The 26,207-nt window shown below is 36.9% G+C and overlaps 1 protein-coding gene across 2 annotated transcripts in view; it reads left to right on the top strand.

The window, feature by feature from the left end:
• Positions 1 to 17,298, top strand: part of ADCY1 (adenylate cyclase 1) — a 153,697-nt gene extending 136,399 nt beyond the window's left edge. The window contains exons 15-20 of one of the 2 annotated variants that reach the window (XM_033056283.1): positions 5,791 to 5,907; positions 7,947 to 8,093; positions 8,482 to 8,580; positions 12,516 to 12,630; positions 14,457 to 14,581; positions 15,408 to 17,298. In XM_033056283.1, coding sequence (XP_032912174.1) covers positions 5,791 to 5,907; positions 7,947 to 8,093; positions 8,482 to 8,580; positions 12,516 to 12,630; positions 14,457 to 14,581; positions 15,408 to 15,746 — 942 coding nt within the window. In that variant the 3' untranslated portion in view covers positions 15,747 to 17,298. Of the gene's footprint in view, positions 1 to 5,790; positions 5,908 to 7,946; positions 8,094 to 8,462; positions 8,581 to 12,515; positions 12,631 to 14,456; positions 14,582 to 15,407 lie in introns of those variants that run through there. The other variant, XM_033056292.1, reaches the window with a different exon arrangement.
• The last annotated feature ends 8,909 nt before the right edge of the window (positions 17,299 to 26,207 follow it).

Here is a 26,207-nt window from a genome sequence, read left to right as displayed (position 1 = left end):
TATGTTTATACTTTCTGTTCACAAATCAGTGCTGTTATCGGCTCTTATTGATTTGCTATGGTTTTTTCTGTGCTGATTTAACCTTTCTGAATATCACAGTACTTTCAGAAAATATCTGTTGGTTGTTTTCATGATATTTTTAATAGGCAGTGGGAGGAGAATTTCATTTTATGCATAACATTGTTGAGTAACTGTGTTCCTCATATGACAATATCTATGAATAGCAAATATAGGAGATTTCACTTACTTGTGACTCATAATCACTTTTGATTATACAAATTATTTAACAAAACTGGGAGAGAAAAAAAAAAGGACAAATAAATACAAGTAATAAATTAATGAAGATCCTAAAACTACCAAAAAATGTAGTTGCTCACTCAGCCAGGATTTGTCACGGGAGGAGAACAACAATAATACAATGACATAATATCATTTGATGCATTCAATTGTGCATTATTTCCAGAATGCTAGAATTTCATTCTGCTGTCTTTTCTAGCCCATTTCACTTGTGAGAAACATGAATTTTACAATCTACAGGCAACACTTACCAGGTGTCTCAGCACTTCCACTCAAAAACCTGGCCCTACAAAAGCAGTGTGGTGTGTTTGTTCCCTGTGGATGTAGTGCCATCTTCAGGTACCAAAAATGAGATTCCCATGACACTGGTGCCCAGCTTCTTTTTAACTGGATCTTGAAGCTGTATTTTCGCATGGTATCCATTTAGACAGTGACTTTTCTACAGCATTTTTAGTCTTATTAAACTGTTTGGGTGATACAACTGTACAGACCACTTCCCAGGCAGAGGATGGGTAGCCACTTATCAGCATTGTAAAAACTGTAGGATCATGTGTAACTATGTAAAACGCAGTAGACGTTAATAAGATTGATATAAAAAGTCTCAGTACTAAAAATATTTTAAATTTTGTCACCATGTCCAGTGCAAAAATAAGGCCTACTTTTAAATGCTGCAGCTCTGCAAATATAGTTGGGTTCCACAAAATTACCTAGCTGCCACAAATACCAAACAGGTATAAGCAAACAGCAGAATGTGAAAAATTATATTGGTCATGCCAATGTGCTTTCTTTCTTGTTTATTTTCACAATAATCTGTCTTGTTTTTTGAGCTAGTAGCTATTGCATAAATACCATGCTGGCAGCTTTCCTTAATTAACCAATGGGAGCAGAGGCAAATAGATGAAGACTTAAATGCCATTTAGCTGTTTGGATAATATTCCCACCAGGTATGTAAATACCTGTGATCTGTGCTATTTTAATCTTTTAGCCCCAAGTACTCCTTCTCTCTTCCCAGTGTTTGTTTTTCCTGAGAGGGAATGATACCTATGCATCCTTTAATCTCAACTGCTCAAGAGTAGGCATTAGAAACTCATGAGTCACAAGGAGAAAGGACAGTTTTCATTGCATTTCCCCAAAGGGCAGAAAGTAGGAATCTAGAAAAATGTCCAGAAAATACCAGTAGTTGGCTTACTTCCCTCCCATATTATCTCTGTGATGAGTTAGTTTTAGAATCCTCACTGTTGGACATGACCAAGTCTTTTTTTACTTCACCTTCCCTCCTTTATCTTCCCTTGTGAGAGATGCAAGGACACATTTCCTCTTTCCCCAAGCAGCTCCTGAGGAACAATAAAAATGACAGCTCTTAGGCAGTGCAAGGCAAGAGGATAGATACTCAAGTTCTGTGTAGTAGCAGCAGAGAAGGTACACTTCAGTTCATATTCCTAAGGGATCACTTCAATAATAAAGCAGGATGTTAGGCATGGTGTGTGGATGGGTTAAGTGCTGTCCATGCAGAGACTCGATCATGGATACCAGCAACAATACAACAGTGTTGACCCAGTGTGTGGTCTAAGATAATATGTCTTTTCAGCATGAGGAAGTATCTCAGAAGGAAAGCCATGCTAATTCCATGAATGTTCTGTTTCTAGTTCCTCGGCTAGGTTAGGAAGAGCTAACACAGCTTAGTTTGCAGGGCACTGCATTGTCCCACATAGGCATTGTCAGTGCAAATTTCTCCTGGAATACATGGAGAGAGGGCACTCCTCTCTCTGTGTTAGCTAGGAGGTGCTTGGCCTCAAATAGGTCAGGGAACAAAAAAGTAAGAGCACTCCCCTTGTTTTTCTGTTTGCATGATTTGCCCTTATTTTGGGTTTGCTATCATTACCCACCACGAATCAGAATTGCCATGGGGCAAATTCCAGGGGTTTCCATGTTGTTAGGGTTTTTTCATGTGAAAACAAAGATTTTCTCAAACCTTTAGCGTTTAGTTAGTCTGACCACGACCCAGGAAAGCTGAGATCCTTGTGCCCGAGGAGTCTGTCAGCACCGCCAGCTATGGAGACCCTTCACAGAGTAGTGTGCTAGATCGGAGTGCAGTTCAACTGATTTGTTAAGGGTCACATGCCAAAAGAGAGACCTCCTTCTGATCTCCACACCTTTACCCACTGCCATTGATTGCTAGCACCCTTGAAGAATCCACATTAACACTTGGTAGATAACAATCTTTATTAATTAAAAAAAACAGTGAGAAGTTAAAGTTTTAGGATTGCTGATGATAGTATCTGACTGGGAAAAGGCATTCAAAGCAATGTACAGACAAGCTGTAATTCCCAGTGAGAGCTAGCTCGAGATAATCATTCAGTATGTTTAGAGGACACTTCTTACCCCAAGGTGTCCATATGGGGGAGAAGAGAGGTTCAGCCTACCAACTAATCCCAGAAGTTATGATGGAGTCTTCTCCTCTTTCTTAACTCTTCTTTACATTTATACAAAGCCTGAGTGACATTAGTCATGCATCTTACTCAGTGAGGGGTGGTGGTGCCTTGGAGGTGGGGAATATCAGTATGGTATCTGAGATAACTTTGGGATGGGGACATGTGTCAATCCAAGGAGGGTAATTTTGACATGGCAGGACCTCTTCCTTTGTCTCCCTTGGCTTCCAGCTGCTATGTGGTTTATCAACTAAAAAGTACCATCAAGTTTCCTTTTCTGCAAGGGTTTCAACAGAGCCTGGTTGCAGTGTCTCCACTCCACTCCACTCCACTCCACCCCACCCCACCCCACTCCACTCCACTCTCCATTTAGTCTCTCCTAGATTGTACTGTGTGTGGAAAGTTGGGTGTGCTGACTGTGTTCCATCCGGGCGGTAGCAGCCCTACTGCCTGCTATATTTTCCATAATGTTATCTTTATCTCAAGTCTTTTCCCCACAATCTCATTTTTGGCAACTGAACCCTCCCAGAGGCAAAATTGTAATTAACAGTTTTGCATCCGGAAAGGGAAGAGACACTTGTTAGGTTTGTTGAAAATGCAGCATTCTATCTTTAGTAATGGTGACATCATTAATGCCTTTCCCTGCTCTTAGATGATTTTGCCACCACCTCAGACATGACTCTGATAGTTTGATTTGAGCCATTAGCTCTTCACTCAAGAGCTCAGTTCTCTACTTCTTACTCACAGCTGTTCCTTGCTCTGAAACCTTTGCTGTTTCCATATATAATGATGGATGTATTGGAGAATCTTTTCAATAATTTCTTCTAAAATGAACAGTTCGGCCCACAATTGGGCAAGGCTGAGGAATTTGATCACACATTTCCACATCAGAAACGAACAGCAGCTGCCAGTGATTGAGCAACATCATGACCCGTGCAACACATCAAACAGATTGCTCCACTTGCCGACCCCGACTTGATTCCTTTGATTAGTCCAGAAATCTCCACACCTTGACTCAAACAAGCATTGTTCTTTTAGGAAAGTCTTCTGCCTTATATTGTACTGGTAGGTTAACTGAGGACATTAACAATCCTAGGAAGAAAGTAACAACAAAAAATTATTGTTCAAAAAATAGAGGAATGGATAAGGAAGACCTGACTGGATATTTTATTAAGATCATAAGTTCAGTTAACAAATTTCTTCGCTATTGTCAGAATAAAATTTCCCATGTTCCAGTGAGATGTAAAATGAAGTTAAAAGCTTGGTTTGGATTTTTAGCTCAAGAAGACCTGAAGAATCTTTTTGGTTTTCCTACTAAAACATTTAAATTCCAACAGTCAAACTAAATTCCAGAGGCCATTTAATATATTTTTAGAAAAAAGGTAATTCAGAGTCATACTACCAAAATAAGGGGAGGATATTTTAAGAAAAGAGCATGTGAAATTTAAACAGTGAAAGAAGTGTCAAGAAAACAGATCACAAACAGGAGGTAGATACTTAGGATAAAAGCTTCAGGTATACTTCTTGCAAAACTTAATTGTTATTTAAAGTGTACTGATATTTCACCTCTGGAACAGGTTCTGTTTCTTATTACCCAAATTAGAGTAGGAGCTTATTTATTTAAAAAGGTAACAATTCCTGAAGAATTTATGTGTATAAAATCATTTCTCCTTCAGAATGCTTTCTACTGTTAAAGAAATTTTAAAATACAGAGTAAACTACAGGGCAAAACAGCCTGTGTAACTTGAATAAAAATGCTGTTTCCTAAGTTTTGTCATGGAAAATAAAACTTAGTTTCCCCAAAAAAAATCACATGAAATAGTATTGTTAGAATATGTGAAGGCAAGAGGTAACTGGTTTTCTCCTACTTAGATAGGAATGGATACTGAGAAATTATGAGCACTTTGTAATAGATTAGGATACCATATTTCAGATATAAATGGGACATCAAGAAAGACTAGAACGGGTTCATCAGTGATTTTTCTGACTGGGGTTTCTCGACAACGCCTGAGAATTTGGCCTTCCAGTCTTTTACTGACTATAATTAGATAAACAAAATCACATTGGGATCAGATCACAGTAGATGATTTGTGTGTGTGAGGATCAAATAATAAGGTGCGATTTTTGTGAGATGATACCCATCAGTTATTTTCTAATTGAAATCAGTGTGAGGCCAGAAGTCACTCTAAGAAGAAGTAATTTTGCAGATAAATCTATGAAAGACTAGGCTGGAATTTGCAAATCTGGGAGTCCCAAATGGGATTCCAAGATATTCAATATTTTTAAAATAAGGGGTCTGATTTTTAAAATAGTTTCCTCTTATATGACTCACACTAACTCTGTAAGTAAAGCACTTGTAATAAGATGCCTCTACCTTGGGTTAGGGACCTCAGATATGTTAACTCCTGAGCACTCTCTGAATGCTGTCCTTCACATCAATTACAGAATTTCTGTTATGAAGGAGCTATATATATTTTCATGACAAACATCAACATAACTGAAACAATCTCTAGAAATGTTAATTATTTTAATATAATTTTTTTTAATTGTACATCATTCTTAAGAGTGCTCAATTTTAAAAACTTTTTCTCTGTTGAAGTTACTGTCTTACCAGATTTGTTTCAATCTTACTTCAAAGTACATAGGTTTGCTTTATACGCTGGAGATTCTCACTGACTTCTCTTGTCTGAAGGATGGATCAAATACTGCTGTGACTGTGTTGAACTACCTGGGAAGTAATTGCCTCCAAGGCCAGATGTGACTTAAGTGGGATTATTTTGGCTTACACTGTAAACATATCAACCTTCTATTTAAAAGAATAGTGAACTACAGAAGATACCAATACATTTAGCTGATCAAACCCTGAAAACAGCTGAGAGACTTTAGCTTGAATTACTAAGGATTTAAAGGGACTTTGTCTAATGTAGAAGCATGGTACAGGAGAACTGTTCTCAATCTACATTTTGTCCATTTTAATTTCAAAGGATGAATGAATAGAAGCCATTTGATAGGCTCAGCTAATTTTTTGCATTTTGGAAAGGTTTTTTTTCCTCTATCCCCACAGGCAGAAGAAGAGAGAGATGATATGGAGAGAGTCAAACTGGATAATAAAAGAATTCTTTTCAACCTGTTGCCGGCCCATGTTGCACAGCACTTTCTTATGTCTAATCCAAGAAATATGGTAAACCAAGATAAAATTTAAATGCACACTGTATGGGTGTTGTTTGAGCCACCTTCCACTTGTTTTCAAGAAAGAATTGGAAAAAAAATTGCTCATGTAAAAAATGTAGCTTTGTAAAAAACTTGTGTTCAAGAATTAGCTTGAGATTATTTCTTTTGCTGTATGGTCCTCCTTCTCTGAAGAATTTTAATAAAATTCAGGATAAGGGAAGGTTGTCATTCAACATCAATGTAACCAAGTACCTGCATGTAAATCACGTTTTTTTTCATTTTCTAATCAATGCAGATTATTGGAATTTATCACAGTATTGCATGAACTCAGTTTGGTTCTGAATGGTGAGGTGTATGAACTGCTAGACACTTATGTATTACCACTCTGGTTGTGGAAAGCATGCTACCATTACCAAAACCATACACTTAAATTTATAAACAGAGAATTGTATGTACTCAAGGAAGACATGGATTAGCATAAAAGGCTGCAGTGACTAAATAAATTGGTTCAAGAAAGCCTCATGAGAGTCCTTCTGTTCATCTGAAAATCATTTGAAAATCTTCAGGGCTGGAGCAGCTGTAATGTCCATGATACTGCTCTTGAGAGTTTGGTCAATGTATTTGAATCACAGAAGAGTGATTTTGCTTTCTTTGAGCCTTCCAAATTTTTAAGCAGAACCATACAGAACAGCATTACATTATATAGGACTCCACAACATATGGAAAGACTTGAAGGAGTGAGGCCAGTTGTGTACTGCAGGATAAAATTGGCCCATCTCTTATTTTGCTTATAAAACAAGATTTTAAAAATATACAGTAATTTCACCATTATAAGGCTCACCATTTTGACTAAAATTTTGGTCCGAACCCAAAGTACAGCTTATAATCAGGTGCGGCTTATATACGGACAAAGAATGAAAAGTTGCTGTTTTAGTTTGGAGGACAGGTGTCTGCTGAGAAAGGCAGGAGCCTCTCTTTGAAAATGGAGAATGTAAATTCCCTCCCTCCAAATTATTATAATTTTGAAATCAAGGGGCTTTCAGGCAAAAATATGGGAATTAGGAACAACAGTTCTTTTCTAGGGAAATTAAAATAGAAATGCAGTACTACAAAGAAACAAACTCCAAACCCTGACAAAGTCAGACCACAACCTGACACCCCGTCAGGCAGGGTGTTGGTAGCAGTTCCATTAAATGGTGGCTGCATCCTCCTGCAGTGACAGATGTGATTCAGTTGAAGCAGTGCTCCTGTTGAAGGTGCAGTTTCCCTCTGGAGGTCCAGCGGTGGTGTGGAGAAATTCAGTTTTCCTCTGGAGTCCCGTGGAGAAAGGGGCTCCTTTAGTGTCCCAAAACCTCTGTTTTTATCTTGGTAAGAAATGTTGGGCTCTTCCCCCTGGCTGGAGCAACTTCCAATGGGATGAAGTAATTTTATCAGTCACACAGTAGGGCCATTAGCAGAAAATGACTCACTGGAGGAAGGACGGGTTGTGAAAAGATAAAGAACAATGCCCTGCCTGGTTTCAATGGATGGCCCATTAGCAGAATATCTGCCGTTGAGATAAGGATCACTGCCCTCACCCTCAAAGATGGTGATAGAATAGATACCTTTTATCACACTCTGTGTTGTAACATGCGGCTTATAATCAGGTGCGGCTTGTGTATGGACAAAACGAAAAGTTGCTGGCACCCGGAAGTGCGGCTTATACTCAGTGCGGCTTATAATCGTGAAATTACTGTAATTTTTTTCCTCATACAATAGAAGTTATATAACTGTTAAAACTTTCTTCAAATTCTAGCTCACTGCTTCTATGTCTAAACAGAAGAAAACCCCTAAGATGTTTTAAGATGGTTTAAAACTTTAGGTATTAATTTTCTATTGTGGCCTTGAGTGAAGACATCTTTCAACGTTATCTAAGAAATCTGGTTTTCTCTCTAGAAAAACTGATGGTCTTTGTCCTAGCTATTGCTTAGCAGTAGATTAAGTATTGTTATGATGTTTAGTTTAGATTAATATTTTAAAATAAAAATTACATCTGCTTATGAACTACAGGACCTTTATTACCAGTCATATTCACAAGTGGGAGTGATGTTTGCTTCCATCCCAAATTTCAATGATTTCTACATCGAATTGGATGGCAATAATATGGGAGTGGAATGTTTACGCTTGTTAAATGAAATTATTGCTGATTTTGATGAGGTAAGGTCTAAATACTTTGTCTTTTGACCATATCAGTTTTATCAAATAACTGTTAATTAGATTATCTGAAGTAAATCAATGTATCTTGAACTGTTTAATAAAACAGTACTGTAAAATTCCTATTTAATCATAGTTGGTGTACACTGGGCTTCTCCAAAGTGCCAAATTTGTACTTTTAGGCATATGAATCTGACCTTAAATTTCTCTAATATTGGAAGAATATCAAAAATGAAAGTCGATGGCAGTTTTTTTCAGTGACCTCAAAGTGGGCGAGACTCAATTTAGCAAATATGATATGGTTTATTGAATTTGCACATATTGTCTGATAACTATGGTTACTTGTCTAAAATATTATGTAATATTTAACAGTTTTATGTTTTAAACAAAGCTTATGGACAAAGAATATTATAAGGATATTGAAAAGATCAAGACAATTGGAAGTACATATATGGCAGCTGTGGGACTTGTGCCTACTTCAGGAACTAAGGTAAGAAGATTTTACATGACAGTCTTATGTGAAGAAATAATTTTCCTTCAATTTCCAGAAACACAAGCAATTTTCTGAGATTATTGATAACTTGCAGGGCTTCTTTACAACATTTTGAATCTTAAATTCAAGGAACTGCTGTAGCCAGGAAAGGAAAACTGCCATTTGCTTATGTGGCTTCACTTGGGATTTCATTGTCTGCCGCTTTGGATTCCCTGCAAATTGGTGTATAAAAGCCTCTAAATCAGAGTGATAGTGTTTTAAACCTGGCATCTTAGATGGCCTTGTAAGATGCAGGGAAAGGTTGTCACTAGGTGTAGTGAATTGCTGAAAAATTACCAGAAGAATACGAAAATACAATTTTTGCATATATTTTTTTAATATTGAAATGTACTACTAAAATAAACATCCTCTCCCAAACCCTATCATGGACAGGAACTTTGTGCTAAGTACAGTGCTGCACTGTACCTGTTCCCTCCAAATCAGCTCTTCTTGGTCTCTACCATTAGCATTCTATTTACCACTTTAAATACTCAGCAATAAAAAAGTCAAAGTCATTTCAAACCCACTAACTCTGAGGCACAGTTCTTCTGTATGCTCATCACTACCCCTGAGTGTTATTCGTAAGTTGCTATCTTGGAACAGAGATTTCCTAGGTTTCCAAGCAGCATCTGGAAAGTCAGAAAACCCTGTGGGCATTATATTAAATGCATGGTATACAGAGTACTATGCACATTAGTAATTACACTAATAAAACCAAGCATTAAAATTTTATAAAATTTATAATATAAGAATAGAATGAAAATTAAAGCAATTCATTCACCTCATCTGCCCAGAGTTTTCAGACACTTCTCCCTTGTTCTGATACGCATGTACATATGTTGTAGACGTGTTGAATACATTAGTGCATATGGTTTAGCATTGAAAAATAATACAAAATTAGAAGGCAAAAGCAGAAAAGGCCAGAAGATGCCCTGTGGACGTTTTAGCAACAATTATCCCTGCTAAGTAAATAAAAAACAAGACCACATTTAAATCAATGGTTATAATAATGTTGGAGTATATCACACTTTTAACCCTCTGGTCTGCAAAGTATTTCCAGCCGATGCCTTCCTTTGTATCATTCCTAGAAATCTATGCCTTAAAAAAAAAAAAAAAAAAGGTCTTTTAAAAAATCTGTTTATCCTAAAATGTTTGACTCATGGGTTCTGAGACAGGCAAAAAACACTGATCTTTAGAATTTTTTCAGTGTGTGATCCGAGGCAAACAGGCAGTGGCATACTTTGGTGTCTGGTATAAATGCTCTTTGAACTATAATCCTCAAAACAACTGTGTTATTGGGTAACTTTGGCAGCATACGTTCCAAAACCTAAACATGTTTTTCTCTTGTATTTTATAGTTGTTGAGTGAAGGGTCAGCTGAGTTAGTCCAGTACTGAAGATACTGCTCTGAGCTTTTGATAGTAATGCATTTTAAATCACTACAGAAGATCTTGTACAGTACTCAGTCTTCCTTTTAAATATTGGGGCAAATTTTGATCGTTTCTATATATGTAGAATTTATTAAAAATTCTGTATTCCAGAAAAAAATATTTTGGATGAAACAGACAATAATTTTTACTTTAACCTAGGGTTTAATTTCTTCTGGGGTGTCTCCCTACTGTTCATGTGATGCAAATCAATAGAAATTACTCACATCCTCTTGCCAGTTTCCCAGTAGTTCTTCAGCATACACCTATGTATTAGAAGTCTGATAAACTTGGCTAGCCTGTCATGCATAATCACTGCCAGTTTCACACAGTCCCTGGGCTGTCCTGTGGAGTCATATGTGTCCATGGGGAACCATGAGACACTCAAGTGCCTCTGGTCTGCCCTCTGCCAGGAGAGTCCCAGGTTCAACAAAAAATCTTACACAGCCTCTGTTTGTGCATCAGTAATTTCATACTAGAATTTGGACATGAACAGAAAGCAGTGGATGTGCTCTTAACTGAGAATATTTACACACTTAAGAGCCCAGTACCCATGGACTTAGGTATTTGAAGCCCATGTTTTACTAGAGTCCTGTTTCAGCACCCTGACTTTAGCAGGTGACTACAGTGAATACACATTGCCTCTATCGCAGTGACTTTGCTGCGATGCTCCCGGCAGTCTTTCCACTCTGATGTTTAAATAAATAATTGCTTGCCAGTTATGTCAGCAGGGCAGCACACAAACCAAGCCCTTTGCAGATATTTTCCACAATGTGAATTCATTGTATCTGTATGTCAACAGGATCCTGACTTCACCAGGGTCCTAACTTTGTGGTCTTCTTCAGTGCAGATTCAAAAGGGTTTGCCCTAATCCTATTGAGAGGCATCTGTCACCTGCAGCACACTCAGTATTTGTCACCAGTCCTTTCTCCTGCAACCCGGAAGGGCATTGCAGGAAAACAGAACATTCAACAGACAGCAAAGAAAGGGAAGAGAGGACACATAAAGAAGATTAGAAATCAAATAAAATTATGCACTGCTCTCTCCCTGCTCCAGACATTGAATATTTTTTCCTTGTCTTTTGGAAATGTATCCATCAGCTCGTTAAGCTTAATTCTTGTTCTTCTTTTGTTTTGGTGATTCTGGAAAGCAGTAGAACTAGCTACTTCACATTGCAAGAAGCAGAATGCTAAACATCCAGGCAGGTAAATAAAAATATCCTTCCCAAAAACTGGGACTGGCACAAGGATGACTTTCATAATTTTTTGTAAATTTCCTAGCCACATGTCCTGGTTTAGGACATGAAGCAATGCTTTCAAACTGAGGTGAATGAAGGAAATAGCAACCTGTTTCTCAGGTTTTTCAGTCACTGTTTAGCAGTGCATTTATAAAATCTCGCTATCATGGCAAAAACTCAGCCAGCTTTCATCTCATGCCAGCTTGCACAGTCCTGTTGTGTAACACCTTACAGAAGCCGCCACTGACCCTGCATTTCTTTCACCACATCCTACCTTTAGCCCACTTCCACTTTGCAAATTTGTTCAAAAATTCATATTTCTATTCAAATAAGAGCAGAACATAAGAGCAGTCATACTGAGTTGAGTCAAAGGTTTATTCTAATAACCTCTCTTTAACTAACCAAGGTTAGATCCTAGGGGGAGAGCATGAGTTACAGAACAAATATGGAAACCTTTCTTTTCCACTTTCTAATAATATGCTGCTTAGATTTTTACTACTTTGTAGCAAATATTTCTTTTATGATCCTGAGAATTATGTTAGCAGCTGGCTAAGTTTTGGAATCTACAATATCCTCTGAAAATTAGTCGCACAGTTTATTTAGACTGAGGTTGTAAAAATTATTTTGTTAGTTTTCAGTTTTATTTACAAGTTAATACTTCACCATTTTATTTGATCCTTTTTGGGCAAAAAAACATTAGTTCCTTTAGATACATTTGATAACAGCTCCCTTCAACTTGCCTGGAATGGAAAAACATAGGGGTGTTCTGCACTTCACAGGATTAAACCTAACAGGAATTTTGTCAATAGGAACAGCATGCACCTCATGGAAGCTGGGAGCCAGCAAAAACTCCAAAGGGACAAGAGGGCACAAACTATAGTTATTAATAATCATCAGGCAAAGTAGTTTTGTAAGAAAGCAGGTTATATTCCCTGCCACACTCAAAACAAACATCTGCAGCTCTCTAGCAACAGAACCACTTTACCATGGGAACTTTGCTTTCCATTCTTCCCAGAAATCAAAAGGAGAGAGAGAAGGAAAAAAAATAGCAGAAAAAAAAAGAATGCATGTGCTGCAGCTACCATCAAAAGTTTCCTTTCACAAAAAGAAAAATTGGTTAGATTCTTTTCCTAAGGCATCTGTTTGAGCTTTTCATTATTTTTTACTTTAGTATTTAATCTGCATCTCAGTACCATACAAATCTAATGTGCAACACTATTTTGTTTCTAGGCTAAAAAATCAATTTATTCCCATCTGAGTACACTGGCAGATTTTGCAATAGAGATGTTTGATGTTCTTGATGAAATCAACTATCAGTCTTACAATGACTTTGTCCTACGAGTTGGTAAGTCATGTTTCTACATTTATCACACAAGCAGAAGATTGTTTTTTGTTGGCTTTTCCTGTGCTGTCAGCAAAGGATTACCTGTCCTGCACTCATGATTAAAACTGAAAATTCTCCATTAGTGAGAGAATAACATCCATGTAAAAGGTCAGCAGCCTGGATGATGTGCATTAGCATTAAGGAATTGCAATTCCCTCCAGTTCCAATATGTTTGCTTAATCTGTGCACCCCTAAAAGGAAAGTGTACCTTGAATTTTATACAATATTATGAGTGTACACAATCTTGTGACATACACTGCTTTGCATTGCTAAGCTGCTGAAAATTGGGTTTTACTGTATTATGTTAAGTTGCATCTGGAAAAGCTTTGTTGGCATTAAGAGTGCAATGGGAGCTTTTTCTCCACAGACGCCAAATCACCTTAACCAGTCCTGTTTTCTCCAACAAATAAAATCCTCTGGTCTGCACAACACAACCCTTCCCAAGCAATCCTTGGGACATGTTATTACATGTCTTACCACTCATTTCTCTCAGCTTTCTTAAAGATCAAGTTTCCCTGCTTCCCTTTCTTCATGTATCCTGCTCCTCTCCAGTGATACTTCCACTGCTGTTCTCATTTCATTGCATATTCTAACACTAATCGTTTTCTCCTGCTTCTTTATATTTTCATGGCTGACTTGTGAGAATGTGCTGGACAACAGGAAAACTCAGGTTGCTAGCAGTGGAAAATTGAGAAATACCAAAGACATCAAAGGCAGCAGTAGGAGAGTTATACATCTTTGACCTCCTGTACATCCTAATAATTATAAACCCCAAATTCTCTTTGAACTCTGTTACAACTTGTCTTTCCAGGATCCCAGAGGATCAAATATCTAACCCTCATTCTTCTGCATGAATTGCCTAGAAAAGCCCTTGCAGAGAATCTCATGCAGGTTTAGTATCTGCAGCTCTTCAGGGCACTCAGAAGGAACATCCTCTTTTATCTTCCAAAGATGTTGAAATCAGTCAGCAATGTAGAATTGAGTTCTACAGTTTCCAAAAAATTATGCCTTAGCCATTTTCAAATACTTTTGTCATCTTCCACTGTCTTTGGGATTGGAATTGTCTAGTACTAACAATCTGACACACTTCCCTTACCCCAATCCCTGTGTATTCCAGACCACTATTTCTGTTCTGCTTGGAAAACTTCCATTAAAAGGCTTTATATGTGCAACTGCGCTGGAAGCTATAGAAAACAATTAAAGATCTTTAACAGTTCGTCCCATTTTCAGCTAAACTCTGCACTACCACTGCTTTTCTTCTTTTCTTTAAACAAACAAAATCCACAGAAGAATCAAATTTTTATGCTGTCTATCATATTGCATTTCCAATATGATATCTCAAGGAATGTCTTTGTTGTGTTTCTAGACTTTTACAAATGCAGAAGTCCACTTTGAATTAATTTAATAATAAAATCATGAATATGCTGAGGGGTCATAGAACATGTAAGGTACCCATCAGAATCATCAAGCCCAACTCCTGGCCCTGCACAGGGCAGCTCAAAAGTCACACCATGTGCCTGAGAGGATTGTCCAAATGCTTCTTGAATTATGTTAAGCTTGTTGCTGTGACCATTTCCCTGGAGAGCTTGTTCCAGTGCTCAATCCATTTGGGTGAAAAAATTTCCTGACATCTAACCTAAACCTCCCTTGACTCAGCTTTATGATGTTAACAGGTATTACTGTATTACCAAAAAAATGCTAAGACACTTGTGTCTGATCGGTTTTGCAGGATTCATGTTTCCTTTGGATGGTATGCTGTAGTGAAAACCAAACTTGTTTAATTTTAGGTATTAATGTTGGGCCAGTAGTGGCGGGAGTCATTGGAGCCAGAAGACCACAGTATGATATCTGGGGGAACACTGTGAATGTTGCCAGCCGGATGGATAGTACTGGAGTGCAGGGAAAGATTCAGGTGAGTGCATTCTAAGACAATCTTGCAAACTTTACATACCTCCTGTTTTGTATGTGGTTACATTTTCAAGAGCACTTAGAGAATGCAGCTTCACTTTGTTCTTATGGAGAGGGCAACACTCTCCAGATGACCCACCATCAGAGTTATAGTTGTTTTCCATCTTGTACACTTCACTCCTTAGAGACAATTAAATCATCAAATAAATAATTAACCATCAGAAGAAAGATTCTCTGCTTCACTGCACACAGTTGGAGGTAAGCCTGGGAGTGCTAACACTGCCAGTCTTTGTGCTGTAGAAATTTTGCCTAAATAAGACCTACAGGAAAGGATCTCTGCTTGTTTGCATCTTAATTCATTTTATGTAGCTCTTAAAAATTGCTTGGATACTTTGGATTGGAGAGGTGATGCAGACATAGAACACTGTTGTTCTACTACTAGCACCTATGGTGTTCCTCTCAAAAGCTCAGTGGACACCTGCAGTCATTTATCCAAAATACCTGTCTAACTTCCAGGGATCAAAAAGTCTTCTGCCATAAATTAGGATCACTGGAACTGATACAGCTTACAATTTCGTTACATATTTCTGTTGGACGGAGGTCAAGTTGTCTGTGTATCTACTTAACTCAATATCAGAAATTCTTCCCAGAGTCCAGTTTTATCAGTGATCTTTACTTCCTAAACAAAATTCTAAGTGAGCCTGAGAGCAGCTGTAGGTGCTAATCCATTCTTGTGTATGCATATTTCACACTTGAGAAGTAAAATGGAGGGGGGTGGGCAATTACATGAACAGAAAAAGTAACAGGTTTGATTTTTTTTCTGTCTTCAGGTGACAGAAGAAGTTCAGCGGATATTAAAAAGATGCAGCTATGAATTCGTGTGCAGGGGTAAAGTCAGTGTAAAGGGAAAAGGTGAAATGTTGACCTATTTCCTGGAAGGAAAGGCTGATGGAAATAATTCCCAAACACGGTCTTTAAACTTAGAGCGAAAAATGTACCCTTATGGGAGAGCAAACATTCAAACAAAACTGGGCACCAGCTGTCCATCGGTGTCCTCAGTTGCTAGCTTTACTGCAAAACCTGGTCATGGAGCAGGTCAAGCATCTGCCACTCACACAAACCAAACACTGCATTATCTTCCTTCTGTGCCAGCTGTGAAGGAGGCATAGAACAAAGGAGATTTGGTTGTGCCACTTGCAGTGAACTTGGAGAGCAATGGTTGCCTGAATTTTTACTAAGAAGTCAGAGGTCATAGGCCAAGTCATTAATGAAGGACCACTACAACCCAACCAAAGAGAACTTGGGGACTGTGTAATGAACTCTTGGGATGGAACATATAAGGGCTAGCAATTCTGTTATGAAAAGTCAAAATGGGATTTTCTGGAAATGAGGCATATTTTCTTGGCATTTTTAAACAGTAAATGAAAAAAAAATAGATAAACGTGCAAGCAATTATTTATGTGTGTGTGTATATATGTTTTTATCTATATATACACACACATACAGACAGTTCTGTGTAGACTTAATAGATATTTATAGAGATGAACATAAAAGTGTGTATTTATTTACACATCTACCTGCAGTGACATAGAAAAGAGATTTCTCTTTCTGTCATAGCCAGAATTGTTGGGCCTGGGATTAGTAAAGCTGCATTTAACCATGGAATGTGGGATGCCTGGAGACTGTCCAGGGCTACTGCAAGACTTTGAGAAACTGCTCCCAGTGCATGAATTAATGCAATGAGAACAGTGTTTATTGTGCTGTCAAGGGCAGATTAACGAGGACTGGATTCAGCTAATTACAGAACCCTACATATTTTTTTAAGTTCTCATTGCATGCTCCACAAATTTCCAAAAACTTTCAATCAAAACATTACACTAGAATATAAAGTAGATAAACCACAGAGTTTAGGCAAAAGAACAATATATATTATCTCCATTAAAAAAAAATACAAGAGTGATAGAGCATAGAATTTGCTGCCTCTTTGTAGGTCATTTGACTCTGTGCAAAACAGAGGACCCACCCTGCAAGCACAGCAATATGCTTATGCAATATAGAACATTCCTGTATGTACAGTGCTGATTTTACTGAGGAGCAGAAGGATGGTGTTATTTAAGGCTTTTAGAAATAGCACAAGTCCTGTGGCTCAAGTCCAGGATTTACCATTCTAAACAGCTCAAAGAATAGTCCTGTACTGGTGGCAAACATCTTGTTGCTAGTTTTGTGACATTTGTATGTTTGCCAACATATTTTTATATATTAATTGATTTTTAAATTTATGCCACAGTTTTATTATACCTTGATTCTATCCAGACTCACTGTTTAAAGCTGTACAATTATAGAAAGCTATAATTCTGAGAAACAAGCACAGTCATGATGAGCACTGGTAAATGTGCCAGGAGAGCAAGGCCTGCTCTTAATCGGCATAAAAAGGAATATATTGTGGCTGCTTTTTTCTCTACTGCTGCCCATATCATATTGTTTATGGCTTCATACTGAAATGATGATCCAGATGTGAAATATGGAGTGCAATTCCATAGTCAAGGTGGGAGCAGTTGAAGGTCATCCTACTGAGGGACATGTACTCCATGGACATGTGCCATATTGTCCTGACGGGGCTTCACAGGCTGACTAACCTTGGCTGCTTTCCAAAAGAGAAATAAAACTTTACATTGTCTAAAAACATGAAAAACTTCTTTTTAACAAGCAAAACAATCCATCCATCCCTCTGCCCATAAAAAACCCCTAAGATCAAAAACCAACAACAACAACAAAAAAGAAAAAAAAAGAAAACCAAGAAACCCAAAAACACCCCACCAAGCTAAAAATCCCACTCCAGAATGCAGAAGTTGTATAGACTGTACAATAGAAAATTTTCATGTTATAGCTGTCACACTTCCTTTTGGTGGGCCTATTTTGTTACAGATTTCAGTGGAAAGAGGGTTCTGAGAGAGTCCCTTTTTATCAGCATGTGCTTTGGAGCAGTAATTTTTTGTGTTAAAAGTACGTACAGCACTATGTCAGTAGATGCCAATGGTTAAAGAAATGTTGCAGGAATTTCTGTTCTCCACATGAGAATATTGTGGGAGTCCAGTGTTTTTCAGCAGAGTTTTAAATTAATTTTTATGTGCCCCGTCTGCTAGGTGCTTCATTACAAAGCTGGAAAAGTTAGTAGTATGATTAAAATTACTACAGAAACCTGAGAACTGCTTCCTAATTGTGCTGTACAGGTAATATGTACCTTAATGGAGCTGAAGAAAGTCACTGCATTTCTTTGTCTCTCTAAGAACTACCCAATTCACAGATATTCTTCTAGAATAATTTATTTCTAGTTTTGAGACAATTAAATATTTTTTAAAATATACACATAGAGAATATGGATTTAAAAGAACAAACATTTACATAACTAAATTGAATGAGTAGTATTCATGTAAAGCACACTGCTTAGTTATGTTCTCTAACAGGTTTATGAGAACTAAATCATCACACGGGTAAGTTAAATATTTAACCAAGTTGAAAAGCATTATGTGCAATAGCATTAATTACTCAGTTCCTCTATCAAAGAGCCCATGTTATACAATTTTTGAATTCAGTGAATTTGGTAGAATTTCACTGGTAATAATGAAATAAAAGTATCTTCAGATCCTAGCAGTAGATCTGATAGTATGTGAACACATCAATCAAACACATCCATTGGCCCACACAAAAGATTTCACAAAAATTACTTATTTGTTGCTCTTTCATTAGGCTCAAGATATAGGCATCTTGCCATTGTTTCTTTGACTAAGCGGACAGTGAGCACAAATGAATTGTCCCCTCTGCTGATATTTTTGTGGCAGATCTCCTTCCCAGACCCATTCCCAGCCTGGTAATGTTAGTGGAAGATCATGTAGCAAGGTAAATTGACATTATTCATGTTAACATTTTTAAATTATTAGCAGGTGATAATTAATTAGAATTGGTCCAAAGATTTTCAAAGTCTGATCTTCTTTTCCAACAGCCAAACAAGGCACGTGACTTTTGTAAGAATGTTTTTCATGTTGAATGGAAAGGACCAGACAGGCACAGGCCATCATCGGCTTCTCATCCTGTATTTTTGGAGTTTGTTTCCAGACCTTAAGCCATCAATTAATAGAATGGTTTGGGTTGGAATGGACCTTAAAGATCATCTAGTTCCAACCCTGTTGTCACAGGCAGGGACACCTTCCAATAGACCAGGTTATCACTCACATTAAGTTCATTATCATCAACATAATTATCCTATCATGAATGTTTTTGGTATTTTTAATGGTTTTTGTTGCTGGTTTTACCATGGGGAAAACTATATATTACTTTGTGGTCCTGGATTGAGCAGTATAAATTAGAAAGAAATTTCAGCTAAAGGCACAAATTAGTCTAATACAATGTAAAAATGATAGGCAAGATTCAGCAGCAATTTCAACAATGAAAGCTAAGTGCCCATTGAAATCATGATATAATGAAGCTGTGCTCTTATCTTTATGCTTTCCCTCTCTATTCATATAATTTTTCCCCATTTTCCTGTTCTGTCTACATTTGTTTAATTTCAGTTCTTGTGTGACAGTTTTAAATGACATATTTAATCTCTCAGCTCTTCTGCATTCTTTGACATGTCTAATAAGTTTTATACATGGAAAGAGGGGAAATATTCATAGAAATAATACTTCATAATGCACATTTTCTACTAAATTAGAGAAGATTGCAAGCAAAATTTTTATTGACAATTGTCCTAAGATGGTATGTGGCCCACTCGAATACCTCTGAAAATCATCAATAGGATTTCCCTGGATTTCTGTGGGATTTGTGTTGTGTCTGTCTTATTGCATGCAGTGGTATTTCCTGTCTTGCACATATTAATTTTCTGGTCAAGCACTGTAACTTTTGCCTGGGTAACCTTGCTGTAGTCCCAACAAGAAGTTTGCCCCATAGCAAACCAAAATCCCTAGTGTTCATCTGAGGATAGTAACTTGATGATTTGTGGGCAGAATAGCCTCCTGTACTTCTGTTCACTATTTTGTGCAGCTGTTCGTTTGAAACAATTAACAGATACAAGTGCTACAACAAAGTGATGCCATTTTGGCATGTCAGTGTCTGTCGATAGCAAGCACAATATTTCACATCAGTTTGCATGTTCTCTCTTTCAGATAATAGTAATAATTGAAATCTTTCATTCTTTATATAAGCATATAAGTGTCAGAGATCTTTAGTCTTGAGAGCTAATTTCCAAGTATTCCTATACTACCTTTATCTTCAAATGTCTTTTTTTAATTATTATTCTCTGTTGAGATTGCAAACTTGCATTCCATCGGATTACTGACTAGATATTTCCAAACACATTCCACTTACATTGACTAGAAATCAGTTTTACTCAGCCTGTAAAACGCATAGTCTTTTGTAGCTGCTTTGCACTGTGGCTAGTGACACTCCCTTATCTTCACCAAACAAATACAAATTTTCCCTCACTTTCCCTAGGTGACACTGAGAGCCAAAAGCTTCAGCTTGTTAGGGCTGAATCTGCATCCCCTCATGTATCCACAGGGCCTGCAGCAATCACCAGTTTAGTATGCTTGTAAAGGTCAGGAGCTGAGCTTCTGTAGGCCAAGTTCTGCTTTGGGTTATAGCAATGTCTAATGTCAATATTGAGCTGAATATTTTACAACACTGTAACCAAGAGTAGGTCATGCACCAAAATTTCTTTCACACTTTTGCCTGTAATTTATCTGTCAGGCAAAATCAAGTAGCTGGGTGTCACTGTTTGAAGGGAAACAGTATACGACCTGTGCCATTTCAGTGCTTTGAAGAGTCTGAAAACATTAGTAAGCAGCGTGAATCATTCTCCTGTGTTGGATTCCTGTTTGCAGCAGAAAGAATGCATTTTCTTTACATTAGCAACTCCAGATTCTGTATGTGTTCTGCCCAGGCAGGAGGACTATTTAGCCATAATATTCTTTCAAGTTAGAGTTTTGTATTACAGTGAAAACCAACATTTTTTTAATTTGTGATAAACCTGTATTATAATGCCTTATTTTTAATCTTGTACAGCGTTACGAAACAACAGAGAACATTGGCCTTTCATGTATTATTCACTTTAAAAGATGTATTGTACTACGAAATTTTGTAAATAGTTTTAGCTTGGACAGGTAATTGCATGTACACTTGTATAAAAAAGAGCAAAAAGGCACACTTTTAACAAAAATGAATGATTTTTGTAAGAGGCATTTTACATGTGCATGGACATTATATATCCTTTTAAAATGGATGTCTTTTTGGTTTTCCTTGCAATCTACTGCATGCCATTCATGCCTGACTTCAGTAATACAAAACAGTAAGTTTTCCTAAATGTTTTTGACATATCACTTCTGGCACAGTTAAATCACTAGTTGCATGTGCATTCAGCAAATCAAAATACAAACAGCAAATAAGGAAGAAAAATAACTTCATGATTGTGATCTGCCAACCTCAGTGTTTCAAGGTCCATGTAACACAAGTATATGAAAAGTCTTATCAACATCTAAGCTGTCTTCATAAGGTACCTTCTGGTCATTAGAAGCAATAAATTACTTTCTGTAATATAAAAAGTAAACCAATACTCTAGTTCAAAATGGTGTAGTATCTGAAATTCAGTGGTTATTCTTTGATACTGCAATTGATGTAGTATTACCATCAAGAAGGACCAGGTGTCAAATCCATCTTTGCTGTATGCAGGTGCAACACTATGGAAGGCAAAGAAGGTGAATTTGGCCCATTAACGTTACCCAGAGTATTTCTAATGTGATATTAAGTTATTGTATATGAAAAGTACATAATGCAAATAGGTGATATTCCTGGATACATACATACATATGTATATATATATATGTATGTGTGTGTATATATATATATATATATATATATAAAAAAATTAATTTTGTTGCCTTATTTCTGTCAGATTTTTAAATTTATTTTCCAAATAGTTTCTATGGCTAAGCAGAGAGTATTTAACAAAACTATCCAGAGAAAGTTCATTTCGTTTATCTGGCTCTGAGCCATCTGGGTTCTGTGCTGATTCCATACTTCCAGAGATGCCTCCCTTAGGCATCACAGCCTAACCCACAGCATGAGGCTGATGTCAACTAGTGACATTGGAATAAGAAGTCAATTTACAATTCTCTATCTGATTTTTACCATAAAAATGCTGAACAAAACTTAAAATTCTGAAGGTATTTTGCACTCCTCATTTTTTAAGTTGTCATATCAATGTGACTACAACTCAGGATTACTTCTCGAAGTGCTCATATAATTGCTGAATGATAAATAAGGAGTGTTTGAGGAGCATAACACTGAGTCTTGTGGCAAAGGGGAAAGGGTGTGGATTGTGAATACTTTCTGCTTTGCATAAGGATTTACATTTTATAATTTGAGCTAGTTTTGTAATAGGACTCGGAAATCCATTAATTTGTTTGTTTAATCAGGTGACTGTAGGGTTAACTAAGCAGTACAGCTTCTACAAGTACTTTTGTCATCCTAAGTTAAGAGGCAGGTTCATACAATATATCCTTGTTACCTGCAAGAAAAACCACTACCTTGTACGATTGTCTTCATTGCAGTAGTTAAGGGTTTCTAACAGTCATAAACTAACTCATCTCAATTTCAGTGGGTTTTACATCTCAGCATAGTGTAATTGTTGTGAATAATGACAATCTGGACACTGCTCCTGTACCCCAACACTGTTTATGATTGCCATTTTCCATAACTCTGTATAGGCAATTTTTAGATCATTGTTCCCTTTAATCACATATCTCACTTTCTCAGGCCAAATCTAAATCATTAATAAGTATATTAATGTAAATAATGGAAAAAGTACATATAAAGGAGTGGCTGCCTGTTGCTCTTCAGTTCCTTTTCAAAATATCACGCTGCTTGGGTGGCCTGATGTGATTTACAATCTGATTGGTGCAAGGATAAAAAGGAAAGAAGAAAAAAATATGGGCAATCTGAAGTCAGTGGTAAAATTTGGTGACTTGAGACAAGTCAAGTATCTGATCTGGGAGTATTTAACCAGATTCCCAGTGCAACAAAAATAATGCTTATGTTTAATTGCATGGTCAAATCAGTTTCTGAGGTTTTGTGTCAGTTCACATTTACAAAAATGTTCAAGATGTCCTGGTGAACTACTTCCAGAATTTCAGAAGGAATTATTAGAAATAGTTGAGGATTGTCACCTTTAATGCCTATTTTTTGATCATGAAGAAGCACCTTGGAATTTGATTTAGCATTGGTTAACATATATAATGTGTGTCCTGACAGGACTTGGTTTTGCTTGTGCCTTACTGCATGCTGGAGGATCTACTTCTTTATGTTAGGATCCCCATTTTATGGCTTCTGTGGCATCAGACACGACACACCTGCATAAAACTGAAGGAACAAAAAGTGCTGCATCACTGTGAAGATTTTTTTATTAGCTCCTTTCCTACTTTGGTTTACTACCAGTAAAGCTATTTGGATGCAAGGAGTGCTCCATTTGTTTGTAGAGGGAGGCTATACACAGGTATATGTGGGTCCAACCTGAAGAAGAATAGGTTTCCTAGAAAGCTTAGCACATACAGTGAGCTAAGTTCTGCAGAAAATACTTTCAGATAGTCTAGGGGTCCTTTTACAAAGCTGGATGCTCTTCTCTCCAGGACACCTTGTAACTGAAGTGTCAGGTTTGCTAGATGTAGGTTAGCCTGCTGGTGGTAAAACAGATAACAAACAGTTGTTGTGGGCAAAAGTGGGGTTTAATAACTGTGGTTGTGCACACTATCATGTCTTACTTTCAAGTGCCTGACCTTCTGCTTTCATCCTAGACCTGTCTGTAGTGGCAGCAGTTATGAGAACCTTCAGCTGGCACATTGAAGTTACTTAGGTGATTTCTCATGTCTTTTGCTCCTTACTGCACATGGGTGCAAAGGCTGTCTGTTCTTAACATTTCAAATACCGTTCAAGCAATACATCAAGAATTTTCAATGAAATGTAAAGGAAAATTAATTACTGGTGCCATCAAAATTGCTTCCTTATAATTATATTTTTAATTGCTACAGTAAAGATTCTTCTTTGCTTAGAATTCCTGCTTTCTTTATAGTAACATTGTGAGGGCTCAATAAGGAAAAACAAAGAAGAAAAGAGATTTCATAACTTGCTCCCATTTACAAGTATAATTCTCTGTTCAAAACTGAACTTAGACAAAGTAAATGGAGAGTTTCTTTTCTGCATTCAAACACCTGATTATCACAGAGAAGTTGCTTTGAAAAATATTAGAGAATAGAGTAAGAATTAAAGCAATGCTTACTAGTATAAACACTAGAATCCAAGAACAGCTACCTTTTCTAGTAAAATTAATACAGAGAATCTTAGAGCAGTGATATTATTTTCTTTGAAATTCTGGCAGAGGTTAAATTTTGACACACATTTCACAGCGTCAAGCAGATTCAGTTAAATTTGACCCATCACTTAAAATCTCTGTCTTTAAAATTTGTGTTGCAAGTAACACCTGTCTGGATTTTATCCTGCTAAATTCCTGGTAAATTCTTGTACTCACTGCAGTCTGGAGGTTAACTTCTGCCCTGCTGGCATATGCACATAGGTTCTGCTTGGAAGTAAGATGCTACGCATTTTTTCCAATCTTTTAATTGAAAAGATTTTAAAGTGTTTTATAATTAATGTTCAGCAGCCTGAGGTAGGAAGCAAAAGACCACACAGAGCTTGTGTTCTAAAAACAAAATTAGTCTGCCTACACATGATGACAGAGAGTCCATTATAGGCTTATCCATAATTTTAAGCATCCTATAAATATTTAAATGTAATAAATACTATAGCAATAGGAGGAGATGGAGCTAGACATACTTACCTGCCTTTTAACATCACATAAGTCTTCTTTGGATGTAAAATATGACCTACAGCTTATAAAACACTGCTGCTTCAGAAACTGGTACTCCTTATATCCTTAACTCAACCTCAGTTCAGTGCCATCATATTTTTGTTGTCCATTCAGGCCTGCTTTACCATCTCCCTCTGTAGGTCCTCTGTCACATGGTTGTCAAACTATTTCAAAAGAATACATATTTTGATTTTTTTAATATATAACAAATGTTTAGGGAAAAATAAATAAATTTAACATAATCTCGTTAGGAAGGAGCACATGTGACAACAAACCTGACAGGGCACATAAACATGCCCTGCGGAGGCAGTGCAGGCACCAGCAGCTGGCTGCAAGCTGGGAAACAAGGCTTCAATCATCAGCAAGCAGAGCAGCTTCTCTGCTCCAGGGTCCAAAGACGAGGCACAGATAAGAAAGAGTGGTATAGCCTAATTCATGTTTCCTAGCAGTTTAAAAAGAACATGCAAACCCATTTCAAGAGCAATCGTGTTGTCTGTGTCTGGATACCACTCTTTACTAAAATATTAGAGGAAAGATACAGGCTTGGAGTATTATAAGGTCAGTTGAATTGAAACATTCAGTAAGAAGACTAGGCAAGAGGAATCTTATCAGCTACTTAACCTGCAGATGTTTGCAACAAATTCTGCATTGCTTCTTAACTAACTTGAATATTTGCTTAGACTTTGTGGAAAAAAATAATTATTTGCATCAGGTAGACAGACATATGGGAAAACCAATGTATTCTTCTCTGTATGTATTTGAATAAAAGTGTTCAGTAGAACTTTTAGTCTTGTTTACAGCCCAGTAAAATTAACGAAAATATTAAGTTCAACAATTATTAAATTTTTAGATTAGGCCTTATTCTAGTGTCTATTCCTCCACCATGTTAAATGGGGTGTGACCATTGACTTCAAAAAGACCAGGAGGAAGCCTACTGTATCACAAAAGGAACATCTACATAGGTAAAATGGATAGTCCTAACTTTAAGGGGTGAACTACTAAGTCAAGATGTCATTATTCCAACTGCTATAGCCCACTGAAACTATAAATAATATTTTTATCTTTATAACTATACATTATATATATATATGTATATACATAGTACAATACAATAACTTAACACTGGGTAACTTCTAATGATAGATTTTCATTAATAATACGGGTCTATTTTTATGTAAATATATTATTGTAGAGTATCTTCCAGTCTTTTTCAGGATTGTTAAATTGAGAAGAGCAATTGAATATTTGTCCTATTTTTATGTTAAAAAGTGAATGGACTGAAATGTTAAATGTGAATGTAAATTTCTTATTGCAACTTTTATACTGAGTGTTTGCACTATTATAATTTCTGGAATCAAATTAAAAATAAAGGAAAAATTTGCTTGAATTAACAGCTGCTTGAGATTGTTGTTTTGGTTTTGGTCTGGCTTTTGTAGGGGAGGTTCTTTTGGGATTTTTTCTATTTGTTTCTTAAAACAAGTTGTATTCATTATGATATACCAAGCAGCCTCTCAGAGGGTCCAGCTACAGCTTCTCAGTTTTCAGGCTATGAACATGCCTCTAGAAATGGTGGAATTCTGCTTTCAGAATTGCTTTGTACTAAAGAATCTCATGAGAACAATTTAGTTCCTTTGTGAGTCTCGTTGATTTTCTGCATTGACCACAGTGCAAGTCAGCTTGGGCCAAGTGTACCATCTACTGTGCAAGCAGAGGAAAG

The sequence above is a fragment of the Catharus ustulatus genome, chromosome 1 (assembly GCF_009819885.2).
Source record: "Catharus ustulatus isolate bCatUst1 chromosome 1, bCatUst1.pri.v2, whole genome shotgun sequence".
Lineage (NCBI taxonomy): Eukaryota > Metazoa > Chordata > Aves > Passeriformes > Turdidae > Catharus > Catharus ustulatus.
Note: the sequence above shows the minus strand (reverse complement) of the source record. Positions and strands in the feature narration are given on the sequence as shown.